This window comes from Acartia tonsa, chromosome 1, assembly GCF_053477335.1.
Source record: "Acartia tonsa isolate MP-2025a chromosome 1, ASM5347733v1, whole genome shotgun sequence".
NCBI lineage: Eukaryota > Metazoa > Arthropoda > Copepoda > Calanoida > Acartiidae > Acartia > Acartia tonsa.
This window is the reverse complement of record NC_137260.1, coordinates 60,110,374-60,125,748: the sequence shown is the minus strand read 5'-3', so window position 1 is coordinate 60,125,748 and position 15,375 is coordinate 60,110,374. Positions and strand designations below refer to the sequence as shown.

The 15,375-nt window shown below is 31.9% G+C and overlaps 1 protein-coding gene across 1 annotated transcript in view; it reads left to right on the top strand.

Moving 5' to 3' along the window:
- LOC145325397 (uncharacterized) overlaps positions 1–15,375 on the top strand; it is a 40,774-nt gene that overhangs the window by 7,201 nt on the left and 18,198 nt on the right. The window contains exons 6-7 of the mRNA XM_080168388.1: positions 7,790–7,882; positions 10,569–10,653. Of these exons, the coding sequence (XP_080024514.1) occupies positions 7,790–7,882; positions 10,569–10,653 (178 nt within the window). The remainder of the gene's footprint in view (positions 1–7,789; positions 7,883–10,568; positions 10,654–15,375) is intronic.

The window sequence follows — 15,375 nt, the reverse complement described above, 5'->3', positions numbered from 1 at the left end:
TTTAGTTTTTGATGGATGTAGGCTTAACTCATTAGTTCTAAACCAATAAGTTATTTTTCTTAATTCAATATTAAGAATACTAATAATATCATGAAGGTTTTTACCCGAAATTAAAAAACTGGTATCATCAGCAAAAAGTAATGTAAATAGAGTAGTACATTTAGCTAAGTCATTGATATAAATTAAAAATAGTAAGGGTCCTAAAATAGATCCTTGAGGTACACCTTTGTTAATATATTTCATATCAGACTTTTCATTGTTAATGTAAACAAATTGTTGTCTATTTGCTAAGTAATTTTTAAACCAAGTCAATTCTGTACCATTGATTCCAAGCTTAGAAAGTTTGTCCAGCAAGATCCTATGAGAACAGCAATCAAAAGCCTTTTGTAAATCACAAAAGACTCCAACTGTATACTTTTTATCATTACTATTCTTTACAATTTCATTTATTAGATGAAAAATGGGCTGTATGGTTGACTTTTTTTTCTGAAAGCCATATTGATGTTTGTAAATAAGGTTATTTTCATCAAGATATGCAGTAAGTTTATTTGCAACTATTTTTTCAAGGATTTTTGAGAAGATTGGCAGAAGACTTATTGGTCTATAATTAGACATGTTACTTAATAGATCAGATTCTTTTGTTTTAAGTTTGAAAATTGGCAAAACTTTGGCTATTTTGAGCTCATTTGGAATGTTGCCTGACTGTAAGGATAAATTTATAATGTGAGTGAGAGGAATAGCAATATCTTCAATGATTTTTTTCATAAGTTTATTAGAAACACCTAGCATGTCTTGGCTTGATTTAGACTCTAGGCCATTTACAATTGTTACTATATCTTTAGGCTGAATATGAGTAAATGAAAATATGGAGTCAGATGCAGTGGTATAATAAGTGCAGTCTCTATCAGATGGATTTATTTTAGATGTAATATCATCTGCAATGGTTGTAAAAAATTCATTAAATTTGTTAGAAATATCTTTCCCCTCCTTATAGTAAACCCCATCACTAAAAATTTCAGTTATGACTGAACTTTTGTCATTGTGCTTCCTTATTGCTTCCCTTAATATTGACCATGTTTTTCTCAAATCATTCCTATTTTCTTCAAAAGATTTTTGAAAATACAATTTCTTCCCTGTTTTAATTGCTTTGTTATAGCATTTTCTATATTCATTGTACTTAGAAATGTTTTCTTGAGTTGGTTCTCTAAGTTTAATGTCATATAACTCAAATTTTGTCTTTCTAGATTTAAGTAAAGCATTTGTCATAAAAGGTTCAACTTTATGAATATTTTTATTTAGTTTAACTTTTTTAAATGGGAAATGTCTTGAGTATGACTCATTAAAAATACTATAGAATTTATTATATGCATCTTGAGTACTGTAATTATTAGACACTGAACTCCAATCAGCATTTAACATATCTTGTTTAAAAGAGGAAATATTTTCCTCACTAAAATTTTGAGTTTGAATAAAAACAGGACCAGACTCTTTAACTTTGTCAAGAATAATAGTGCAAGTAGGGAAATGATCAGAAATATCTGCTGTAATAATAAATGACTCAAACTTATTTTTATTATCATTGGTATAAATATGATCTATGAGAGTAGCACTTGTATGAGTGATCCTAGTTGGCAATGAGATTAATTCTAAGAAACCATTTGCAAAGCTATTTTCAAGCAGTGATCTAGTTTTATCATGTTGATCAAATTTTAATAGATCAAAATTTAAATCCCCAATAATATAGGAAGGGTATCTGCGGCTATTTAGATCTGCTTGTAAGTCAGAGAACAAGTTGATAAACCTGTCTAACTGCTCACTTTCAGTTAGATTAGGATGTTTACAATTTGATCTATAGACGTTTGTTAGAAATATTTTATCATTTTTCCCAATACTAATCTCTAAAGTTAAACTTTCAATTATTTTTTCCTCAAATCTAGATAAAGCTTTTATTTCCTTGAATGCAATACCTTTTTTTAAATATATACCAACCCCACCTCCATTAGATTGAGATCGACATTTGTATATAAAATCATACCCCTTTAGTTTAACATAATCATCATTTTTTATATTCCAGATTTCCCCTAAGCATATAATGTCAAGATAACAACCTTGCCTCAAGAATTCATCAACAAATTCTTGAAAATCAATAAATTTTGATTGAAGGCTTTGAATATTTAAACCAATAATTTTGAGACCTTTCTTTGATTTTAAGTGGTTTATAACTTTACAAATATCAAAGTATTGGCATTTTATATCAATATTTTCATATGGATTAAATAATAAATCTTCATTTATCGTTTCATTATTTAAAATTGAGAAAAAGTTACTGTTTAATTCAAAATTCAGAATCCTATTTTGCTCCATTTATAAAACATTTTAAGCAAAAGATATCCAAAAAAAATGTATTTTAAAGTAAGGGTTAAGAAAAAGAAAATTATACTTATGGAAATGAATAAAAGCAGTAAGTAGATAATATGTTTGAAAAAAAACATTAAGGATTGACAAAACGAAAAGTAGAATATAAGCCATTTGACAAAAAAAATGATTAAAAAAAATGTGAAAAAAAAATATTTGTAGGTGTTTGCATATATGTATAAATGTATGTGTGTGTGCATGTGAGTAAAAAAGAAAAGAGGAAGTGTGTGTGTGTGTGCGTGCGTGCGCGTGTGAGTAGAGAAATATAATTGTAATGTAAAGAAGGCTCTCGTGTGAGTGTGTGTGTGTGAGTGTATTATTGCAGAACAAATAATAGAGCAAATAATTTAGAGTATCAGCAGTATCTACATAACTTTATAACTATGTACCAAATTACGAGCGAGAATACAAATCCTCTACAGTTGTTTGAAGTTTATAATTAGAGTATGTGTAAATCAGCTCACTTGGTTGAATGTCAGTCTTTTTAGAATAATGGTGTGTTATTTTCATCCATTTACTTTTAATTCTGATGGAAATTTGTCCGTTCTCATTAACTTCATACTTTTCAATTTTCTTCTCTTGTTTAAGCCTGCGTACCTCTGTCAGAAGAGACAATCTTTTCCTTGTTAGGTTAAAGTTTAGGAAAACATTTACATTTCTGTCCCCTCCTTCAGCCATGGCTTCGACCAGCTGTTGCCATGGAGAATTAAATCCTCTATCTGTGAACCTTATGATGAAGGATCCATTAGGCAGCCAATGAGAGGCTGATACACTGGAAGGTTTTACTTTAACCTTATACTTCTTGTCAATAAGCTCCAAGACTTGTTTAAGATCTTCCTCTGTGCATTTGTTATTAGCACCAGTATTTGTGGCATTAGACATAGCCATGATGGGTTTTAAGAGGCTTTGACCTTCTTTGTTAGAGGAGGAGCAAATCAGGGTGCCTTTCCTAAGACGTGTAGAATTTTCGTCCACCTGGCTTTCCAGATAGTCTAGTCTATTATTTATTCTGTTAAATTTTTGTCTGAAACTATTAGAAGCCTCCCATTGTTCATCCTTCCTCTCCTCTCTTTCTCTTGCCCTACCTCTCTCTTGACGAGAATTAGGGCTCCCCTCTCCCCCTCCGCTAACAGAGGCGCTCACACCTCTTCCCACGCCCTCCTCCCTTTCCCCCAAGTTTCCGTTGCTTTTTTTGAAGCTTTCAAGCATCTCGCTTAATACTTGAATTTTTTTGTTTGCTTTCAAGCAAAAACTGAATAATGCTTCTTCAAAGTTATTAAGCTTTAACTGCTTAATATTGGTTACGTCACCATCACTTATTTCGTTTAGTTGGTTAGCTTGACTATTGAAGAAATTGGTAATATCGGATTTTGATTTAAACACTTTTTCAGACATTTCTCACTTAAGGTTGTAAGATATTGAGGAGTTAAAAAAAAGTGGTGTGTCCTTGGTGACAAACTCAAGCTAAGTAAATAGCCTAAAACCACCACCGGACCAGTAGGTATATTCATTGAAGTGTAGAATCCAATCGGTTCAGTGATTACCGAGATCTTAAGGGACCGACAGACAGACGGACAGACAGTCGGACGGACAGACGGAAGGACAGACATTAAGCTACTTTGTGTTATATATTAAAGCTTGATGGGTTTCCACAAATCTACACCAATAATTTTAATCTACAAAAGGATTATCTTGGGGGTGTAAAATAGTTTATTATATTGTCCAATGCCTTATCCCTTTTCATCCATGAGACAAACAGACCTCACAAAACTTTCGTTTTCAAAACCTATTTCAAAGATTCATTATTGCAAAGCATTTCTGCAACTTTTTTTAGCATGAAAATATTATCTAGAGTAGTCCTACATTTATTACTATAAGTTTATTATTTTATTAACTAGAGGCCTCTAGAGGCTCAACGGATTCAAAGGAGGGAGAAAAGGGGACCCCCCCCAAAAAAATTTTTTTTTTCTTTTTCACATGAAAAAATCCCCTTAGATCCTTTATTTAGGGATATAAATATTTTTTTCTACAATTTTCTTATGTGCAAAATATTATCCTTATAATAAAGTAACAGGATGTTTGTGTGTCTGTGTGTTTGTGTGTTTGTACCGAAGGATCTCGCTAACCGCTGAACTGATCGGGTTCTCCTTAACAGGGTATATTCCTATATGTCCCGGGAAGGTTTATAACTATTTTGGGGGAGGGTACCACCACCCTCCCTAGAGAAATTTAATTTTTTTTAAAGAAGTTGTATCAACTTTTTCACTTTTTATTTAAGATAGCTAGCCGGCTCTTTTAGTAAGTAGTAGATGTAAAATTTTTCATAGAATTCAGATATGCAATCGGTTTTTTTGTAGACCTCTTATTTTTTAAGCAATTTAAGTTTTTAAAAAAAATAATTAAGTCGGTTTTAAGGTACTAAAACGCAACAAAATAAAAGAAGAAAATGGCCAGTATGAACAAAAATAGTAAGATCTTTAATTTGACACCTTACTTTTAAAATTCTGTTAAGTAATTATTGAAAAAATCTATTTTGTTAACCTCGAAATAATCAAAACTTTGAAATTAAAAATATCCTCTCACAGGCATAAAAAGTATGTGTTCATATATACTTTTAGAATGAGAAAAATAATACGAATCCAGTCTAAGCAAAATTGAAAAACTTTTATAAAACTAAAATAAAAAATATAAGTTTATTTTAAGAATCATAATTTTCGGCTTTAAAGGGTTAGCTTGAATAAAACCTGAACAAAACCTAAACAAAAGACAATGCAATGTAGCAGATATTTTTTAAACACAAGAAACAATAATGTATTTTTAACTGCATTGTTTTGAAGTTTATAAACAGACTGATGCATATTTGTTCATAATTTTTCATTTTTTACATGTTCTGTAATATCACTATATTTATTGTAGTATCTATTGTATATATTGTATGAACGTTCTCCTTTTTTTTTGGCAATTCTATTGGTTAACTTTATAGGTTAAGCTTCGCGATTCGTCAATTTTCGCGATTTGTGATTGGCTAGTTTAGTAGTTACAATTCTTAAAATAAACTTTTTATTTTTTTTATTTTTTATTACAATTTTTTAAAACTTTTTCAATTTCGCTTAGAATGGATTCGTAATATTTTTCTGATTCTAAAGGTATATATGAACCCATATTTTTTATGTCTGTTTGATAAAATATTTAGGTTTAAAGTTTTTATTAAACCGAGATTAAAAAAATTGATTTTTTCAATAATTACTCAACAGAATTTTAAAAGTAAGGTGTCAAATTAAAGATCTTACTATTTTTGTTCATACTGGCCATTTTCTTCTTTTATTTTGTTGCGTTTTAGTACTTTAAAATCGACTTAATTATTTTTTTTTAAAACTTAAATTACTTAAAAAATAAGAGGTCTACAAAAAAACCGATTGCATATCTGAATTCTATGAAAAATTTTACATCTACTACTTACTAAAAGAGCCGGCTAGCTATCTTAAATAAAAAGTGAAAAAGTTGATACACCTTCTTTATCGATTTTAGAAAGAGAGTTCAACGAAAAATAAGCGTCAAACGTTAAATAGCTATATTTTGAATATAAATAAAAACAATTAAAGTGCCACTAGAGGCCTCTAGGGGCGTAGCCGCTAGTCCTTATACTAAAGTAACAGGATGTCTATGTGTTTGTCTGTGTGTTTGTACCGAAGGATCTCGCTTACCGCTGAACCGATCGGGTTCTCCTTAACAGGGTAGCTTCTCATAAGTTCCGGGAAGGTTTATAACTATTTTGGGGGAGGGTACCACCACCCTCTCAGGAGAAATCGCCCCTAGAAAAAAATTACCCCTCCCGATAAAGAGACTTGAACGAAACATAAACCAAATATTTATGTAATTAGATATTTTAAATAAAAAAACATTCAAAGTGCCACTAGAGGCCTCTAGGGGCGTAGCCGCTAGTAATATATATATATTAACTATATTATATAAATATTATATTATGTAAAATCTCTGAGCAAATTTGAAAGACTTTTAGCATTAATTTTTAAAAGTTTATAACTTTGCTAATTTTGTGTTTTATAATTACTAGCGGCTAGTTGGGGAAATAATTTATTTTTAAATTTCTTTGTGTTTAAAATATTTAAGTTGAACTTAAGAAACAAGAAAAGGCTTAGCCGTGTTGAGTTTCATCTTTCCAAGAACGTCCCAGCTTTTTTTTTTGGGGGGGGGGGTAAAAAATTGTAAATAAAAATTTTTTGGGGGTTAATCTGTATATCATAGAGGCAAGGACGTCTAAGCTTTTTTATTTTGTGGTGGTTATAAAGGTTATAGATACTTCAGGGTTAGATTGATTAAACATCCATCCCAGCATCTCTGTAAAATCTCTGAGCAAATTTGAAAAACTTTTAGCAACAATTTGAAACGCTTATAACTTTGCTAATTTTGTGTTTCATAATTTATAAAATACTAGCATTTCACCCCTAGAGGCCTCTAGGGACACTTGGGTTTTGGGTAAGTGGACCTTCCGTTTTCAATTCTAGTTTCAAAAAGAAAAAGTAATGGATTTAAAAACATTAATAGATTCAACTTAAATTTCATAGATAAAAAAATTTAGATAAAGCATTTTAATTGCTGATGTTACTTTTTCAACTGTATAATGCTCTAATGAGCTTTATTGAAACAGCGTATAGTGTCTAATAAAAAATGACATCATACAATACAAATGACCAACAATAGGGCAGTATACATTGTAGTTGACCTATAGTAAAATGTATACTGGCCTTTCATTGGTCATTTGTATTGTATGACGTCATTTTTATTGGACACTGTACGCTGTTTCAGCATTATTCACAAAAAAAGGCTGTCAGCTTGTTATTGTTGTGCTATATATAATACTTAGCTATAGCCTCTAGAGGAGAAAGCCCAATCTGTCCCGATTTTGTATCACTTTTGAAAAGTGCGATTCCTGTGACGTCATATAAAAAGGGAAGGGGGGAAGAAAATCTCTTCCCTTTTAAAGAGATTTTCTTCCCCCCTTCCCTTTTACTTTCCCGAAACGTATATGACGTATCTGGAATCGCACTTTTAAAAAGTGATACAAAATCGGGACAGATTGGGCTTTCTCCCTCTAGAGGCTTTGCCCCAAGAGGTATTTCAAAATAAAGAAAATATTTTTTTAAGCCGAAGGCTCCAAAAAAATTGAGGGTGATTTTTTGTTTTTTGGGGGGGTTGGGGGTGTCCCAACCCCCAAGAAAATAGCCTAAAACCACCACGGGACCAGTAGGTATATTCCCTGAAGAGTAGAATCCAATCTGTTTAGATCTTAAGGGACAGACGGACGGACGGACAGACATCATTCTACTTTGTATTACAGATGATTGTTTTTGTTTAGTGAGATAGAAGCCCAGTTAGAAGACAGAGAAATGCTGGTTAGGTCTGTTCAGAGAAAACAAGAAAAAGACACTCAAGAAATTGCGCAGCTTAGGTAACAATTTGTCTTTTTAGTACATAATTTGTGACATTTTTCTGACCAAAAGTCATCGATTGTGATTTATTGACAAAACCTGAAACTTTTTTATAAGTTTTACTAGCGGAGGCTTCCCTATCATTGTATACGAAGGTGAGGGAATGGACTGAAAAATTTTAAAGAAAACTATTCTAATACTTAAATAACTCATTTGGTTTAGTCACTATTAAAATCTTAAGTAACATAAAAGAAAAAAAATACATTACTATCCTAATATATGTATAAAGTAGTGAGCTTTTTTTGTCTGTGAACCTTTTTACAGTGAAGCTTTTATATGTCATAAGATGGTTTAAGTCTATTTCATTTTATATAAATAAGTCAGTGCAGTGTATGGTTTTAGGTGATTTTTCTGCCATTCCATATCCCTTCGATATTAGAGCCCCTAGAGGCCTGGGCCGAAGCTGCTAGTGTTATATAAAAGGGATTATTGTATGGTTTGTTTTAATCTATTTCGCTATCAGGATCTAAAGGGAAAAAGACAATGGCTGATAAATTGATGTACATTACCAATGATGAAACACAAAATTACACCTTCTGTGATAACAATTAATGATTCAAACGTTGGATACTGAACTTAATGAACCAACCATCCAACTTTTTATTTAAGTTGTTAAGCCTACGTTAAAAATTATAAAACTTTGGGTCAAGTGTAATAAACAGCCCAATGTCCCCTCCCTCCCTGGCTACTAATACACATTGGACACAATATTATTTTCGTCCTTATTTTTACTAATGAAAAAAAATTCTCTATAATGAGATTTTATGTTCTATTTGCAGTATTTCTCTGTTATGTTATGTTATGTAAATGTTAGGAAATTACTTTAGATTGTTTGATTATAATGTAATTATGGCTTCCTTTGTGCAGGATATAGGGAAATGGCAATGGCATCTAAATCAATCAAAAAAGTTATAAGGTACAAATGGGATACGTTAATAAACAAACTATTTAGAAAAAATAATATGCTGTTTTGTCAATTAAACATCTTAATGGTGTATCATTATTTGAATTTTACATCAGATTTTATTTTTCATGTTCTCGTATAAAATGAATCTAGCAGCAGGCTAAAATCCACTTTCCTTATCCCAACCCCTCCTTTCATACTGAATAATGAACTGCCCAATAAATGAGTACCATGTTAGCAATCTAAATTGACGACAATTTTTCCCCTGTCATAATATCCACGTATACTCTACATATTTCCATCCAATCCTGGGTTGTCATTCTATTGGTGTCCGATCATTGCAATACATCTATACAAACAAATCTTAAGTAAATATCAAGTAAGACTTCATATTTCTTACTGAATATTTTTTTATGATTTGAATGTGATGCGAAAATTATAGTCTTGAGAAATCTTGTCTATCTTAGAAACTTATTTTAATAATTAAAATAATGGTCCTATTTGCGAAAATCATTACATACCATCTTATTTCTTAATTAGATTTGCTTCTTTGTCTCTCTCGCTCTCTCTTTCTCAGATTTTGTTTTCCAATGTAAGTAACTTTATTATTATATGCATTTCATTAAAAAAAATTAAGTTTTTAGTCTTTCTAAGTAGGTCAACTTATATAAAGTATTAAGTTTTTTTTGCCTGAACTTAAGATTTCGATGAGACTACTGAACCGATTGATTTTTACATTTTTTGGGAAGTTTCACATAGGTGCAAGATTTGTTTCAGTCTAATAGTTAAGTCTTGGGGTGGTTTTAATAGTTTAACCGTTGACGAGATTTTATTGGGAAAAAACATACTTTAACAAAAATGGTCCAGCTACTTTAGTAATATTAAAAATATACATTATATCTTAATCTGGCAAAAATATGTATTGACTATATGTACATACATTATAGTAATCAATTTAATACATCAAGTAATTTCCTTTTTCCATATCTTTATCTACTTTATCTTTAACAGGGATAAGACAATGGACGAGAAATTCATATTATTTCTCAATAATGATAAATAAAATCACACCTTCTCTGGAATAGGTTATTGGTTAAAACGTTTAGACGCTACTAGTTTTACAAAAAAAACATCAACATAAAATAAATGTAACAGGACGTCCATCTGTGTGTTTGTATTGAAGGATCTCGCTAACCACTTAACTGTTAAGGTTCTCCTTTACAGTAAATGGGTCAACAGAAGGTTTATAACTATTTTGAAAGGTTGGTACTTGGTAGAATTCCAAAGAGAAATTGTCAGTTGCAAGTAAAAGTTTTAAATGTCATTTTATGTCTGATTATGAATAGTCCATACGGGGCTTTTCCTTAAAGATATGTCGAGCACTAAAACCGCCGCCATTATATTTTTTAAATGAATTTAAAATAAGGGAAAAGGATATTTTTTCTTCTGCGGTTTGCTAACCCTGTAAGGCCAAGGAGCAATCAACACAGTCTAACCTGACCTTTCCCAAAGAAATAAACAAAATATTTTTTTCATATAACGGAAAGAGTTCTATGGTCAATAAGATTTATGTTGCTAACATGGACATAATTTATTAATGAGTTCTTTCGTAGGAGGGATGGGGATTAGTTAAAGGGGGTTGATGGAGGTATCTATATTTTAGCCAGCTATAAGTTTGATTTTATTAGAGTACACGATAATTTGATGTAAGATCCAAGTAATAAAAGATCCATTTTTTGCAGGCAGTTGATTGACCGGCAGAACCAGGATATCTCTGACCTGGAATCCTCTCTGCTCCAGGCACAGAAAATTATTGATATGCACCAGGTGAGTCTGACCGTCAGGACCAGGATATTTCTGACCTGGAATCCTCTCTGCTCCAGGCACAGAAACTTTTTGACATGCACCAGGTGAGTCTGACCGCTAGAACCAGGATATCTCTGACCTGGAATCCTCTCTGCTCCAGGCACAGAAACTTATTGTTATGTACCAGGTGAGTCTGACCTTCAGGACCAGGATATTTCTGACCTGGAATCCTCTTTGCTCCAGGCACAGAAACTTATTGATGTGCACCAGGTGAGTCTGACTGCCAGAACCAGGATATATCTGACTTGGAACCCTCTCTGCTATAGGCACAGAAACTTATTGATATGCATCAGGTGAGTCTGACCGTCAGAACCAGAATACTCTGATCTGGAATCCTTTCTGCTCCAGGCACAGAAACTTATTGATATGCATCAGGTGAGTCTGACCGCCAGAACCAGGATATATCTGACCTGGAATCCTCTCTGCTCCAGGCACAGAAACATATTGATATGCACCAGGTAAGTCGAGTCTGGATAACACAGCGTGATTTTAGGACACACAGAAAACTGTCCCGAATTTGTATTAATTTTGAGGAACAAGACTCCAGTGACCTCATATTTTTCTTTCCCGAAAAAGGTAAGGGGGGAAGAAAATCTCTTCAAAAGAGATGGGGAAAACCCCCTTTTCTCCCATCTCTTTTTTCTTCCCCCCTTCCCTTTTTTTCTTTCCCCCTTCCCTTTTTCGGGAAAGAAAAATATGACGTAACTGGAGTCTTGTTCCTCAAAATTAATACAAATTCGGGACAGTTTTCTGTGTGTCGATTTTAGAGACGTTTGTAATAATACCTACTGCCAAGAACGTCCAAGCTTTTTTATTGGGAGGGGGGGGGGGGTAAAACATTGAAAATTTTTGGGGTGCCTACAGGTAATCACCTTGTCTCCGTTTTTTTTTATGTAAAAGTAACAAGATGTTTGTCTGTGTGTGTGTGTTATATTTGGATCTCGTTAACTGATGAACTGATACAGTTCTTCTTTACAGAAAAGCTTCTTTTAGGTTCAGAGAAGGTTTATAACTATTTTGGTTGAGAGTAAAACCGAACACAAAAAAAAATAAAAACTATATTTTTTACTAAAATTAAAAGTGGAGTGCCGACTCTCCCGGCCACCCCTTCTTCCATTCAAGAACCCCTAGAGGCTTCTAGGGGTGTAGCCGCTAGTTTGTAATGATAAATGAATAAGATCCTAAATCATGTAATTCTTATGAACTGAATATTGCATGCGTTTGCAAAACAATAATTTTACTAAATTGCACTAAAATTTGCGCATGTTGATAAGGCATAAAGGGATAGGAAATCAAAGTTTTCCAAATTTTCAAGATGCATTCTTATCAACATGATAATTCTGTTGTCAATTTACAGTAAGGTTCTGATTAAGATTAATTTCCTCTGATAAAAACCATTCCAAGGCTGAAAAATTGCCTACGAAAAACAAATAAGTCATTAGGTTAATTCCAATTGTGTCGCTCTACGAGGCATTTTGCCCTTCGGCTGCGGACATCTGAGGTGAATTTAAAAAAAAATTGCCTCACTAAAATTTAGTGAGGCTCACGAAAAATTTAGAGGGGATAATTTTGCCTCACCAAAATTTTAGTGAGGCAAAAGTTTTTAAAAAGAATTTACCTCTGTTTAAAATACAGAAAAATGTATTTTATGGTATCCTAAATTTAAATTAGAAGGATATCTCTATGTATGTTTGCTAAGATTTCATATATGGCTGAATAGGTATTTCTACAATCTTCATGATTTGTTTTAGGCTATTGGGCTCTGGATTTCGACAATTTTCACCATTAATCTCTTTATGTTCTTGTAATAGGATGTTTATAATTTTCCCCCCTTTTATTTCATAGCAATTTTCATTCTTAACAAACGAACGTGCTTAATAACTGAAAAACAAGTACTTTGTAATACTATCTTTAACTATTAAATAATGTATTAATATAAATAATATGTACTAATTGAACCTAACATACTAACAAAACAATAATCATAACTTTATTTTCTTTGTATATTGTTTCATTTAATGAAATAAATATTCTAAATGTGTGTGTAAATGTGTAAACTAAATATCTAATTACTTTGCCTATTTTGGAATCAATTTGGGATTGCCATTTCATTACGAATTTTTGAAAACTAAATTTTTTTTATCCTCGCCAAATTCCTTCAATGCCTGACTGTTATTATTTGTTGATCTAGTTACAAAGTTAGGTGTGCCGTATTTTTCGCACAATTTATCACATTTGCAAATTATTTCTAGAGCACAATCTGTCTATTTACCTTTGCTTTACTCTCTTTTGCTTTTTTGCCATGTGACATTTCCTCCAATCTTTTTTGCTTTTGTTAATTTTTGGTTAAGTATGAAACAGTGTGAATTTGATTCCCTCATTTTTATTTTAGTTTCAAAAAGAAAAATAATTTATTAATATTTAGGGGGTGGGGGGACCACCCCAAATTTTCAATTTTCGTTTGAAAAAGATGTCTTTTTGGGGGAGGGTATTTTTTTCTAGTGACTATTTCTCTTGGGTGGTGTTGTGATACCCTTCCGTTGTGGTATTTTTAAATCTTCCCAGGACCTATGAGAAGCTACATTGTAATGAAGAGCCCTATCGGTTCAGTAGTAAGCGATATCCTTTGGTACAGACATGCCCAGACACATAGATTCTGCTACTTTTATGCAAGGATTTGCGAATACGAAACTTGTGTGTAAGTAATGACACACCACAAACTTATGATCTAATATTATTTTCTTGGAAATATAGAAAGAAGACGCCAAATTGTCTGGAGATTAGCAAAACTTGCTTAGTTTATATTTCCTAGAATTTATTTCCAAACAAAATATAAGTAAACTTGCAAATGATAGGTTTAATATCAAAATACATAATACACTAAAATAGTTTCATCTTATAAGTGAATTGTCTCCCATATCAAAATATTTTCGGGGGCGAGTGGGATTTTTCCATGGGCTATTCTCTCCTTAAAAATATGCCCTCCTCCAAAATAGATAGAAAAAAAACATATTCATAATCTTTAAAAAGCATCTCTTTATAGGAGAATTTATTTGCAAATATTATATTTATACCTATGTTTATTTATTTTGATATTCATTTGCAAGAAAAAATTATGAAATTGAAAATCACGAAACCTGTCTGTTTTAAATTAATATAAGCAAATTTATCTAAAATAAATAAACTAATATTATATTTTATTACTCTTAAACTACTCTAAGATGAATTTAACAAAACGTTTTGCCTTTTTGATAATTTAATTAGATAAATTTCTTATTGTATAACATAGACTTTTTTTAGTAAAAAAAGACATTTAACTGGCCTTTTGATTTTCAAAGCTTTGTTTTATTGTTCTCTTTATGCTATTAGCTGCTGCTCTCCTAGCATCTAGAGGTTCTATATTCGAAGGGATATGGCAGAAAAAAAACCTAAAACAATACCCAGGATTTTTTGTTACAAATAAAAAAGCCTTAAACCATACCGGGACCTATTAGAAGCTCCACTATAAAGGAGAACCATTTGGGTTCAGTGTTTGTTGAGATACATCGCTACATACAAAAAACCTTACTACTTTATATAATAGGATTTATATGAATAATAACAATATGTGAGATTTTAGCGTCCTTGTGATATTCTAGTCAAGCCCTTTTAATTTTGTAGCAGGAACAAATTTTTAATTGAACACACACCCACAAAAATTGCACGCACAAATTTCATGCTGCTTTTTACATGGAGTAATTTAGCAAGAGGATTATGTGTACTATAAACTATTTAGGAGCTAAGCTTCATTTAAATGTAGTTATACTTTAAACCTAAACCTGTCCTTTATAGGTTTCTTACTTAAAATTGTCTACAATTAATTTGTCCATATTTTGCTAAATATAATAGGCAAGTTTCAAATTCGCAAAATGGCACAATATTTTTTTAGATATGACTAATGCAAATGGAATGATAAGATGTTGTTCTAGTGAATTGATATATATGAGATGCATAATAAAAATAATTCAAGTTTTCAATTTTTGACCCGTTGTTAAAGTATTACTTTAGTTCAGGTTAGGTTCGGATATAGTGGGTTCTCCAGGGTAGTCCTTTAGGGTTAGGGTTGCCTGCAGGGGTAGGACATTCGAATAAACTATGGAAAAAGGGGGAGGTTCAACAGAAACTTTATTTGAAATCAAACTTGAATAAAGGAAGGTTGTGCTAAAATTCCGTAGTGATATGAGATTAAGGGTTTAAAAACAGTAGTAGAACGATAATTTTCACAAAATGTAAAAATATAAATAATTTTTGTCTATGGTTCTTCTATAAGGAATACACATATTTAGTGAATATTATCGATCTACTGTGGTATTCGGCAACCGTGAGCCATGCCTATGGCACCCCTGATCTAGGGTTCGGTGGAGGGTCAATGGCCCTCCCCCGAGTCCTGGGGAAGGGGTCTAGCGACCCCCTCCCTATGCTTAAAATTAATGATTGAATCTGTCATGTTTATTATGGTTAACTGTATTCTTAATTCTCCCCCACCCTTTCCAGGGATGGGGGATCATTATTGCCCAAACTGACCATTGTATATATATTATAATGCTTTTATGTTATGATTATTTATTCCTATCCATGTAATTATTGTTTGTTGTATATAGCTTTAGTATCCTTTAAACCTTCAATAAAGTGACAACTGAAATA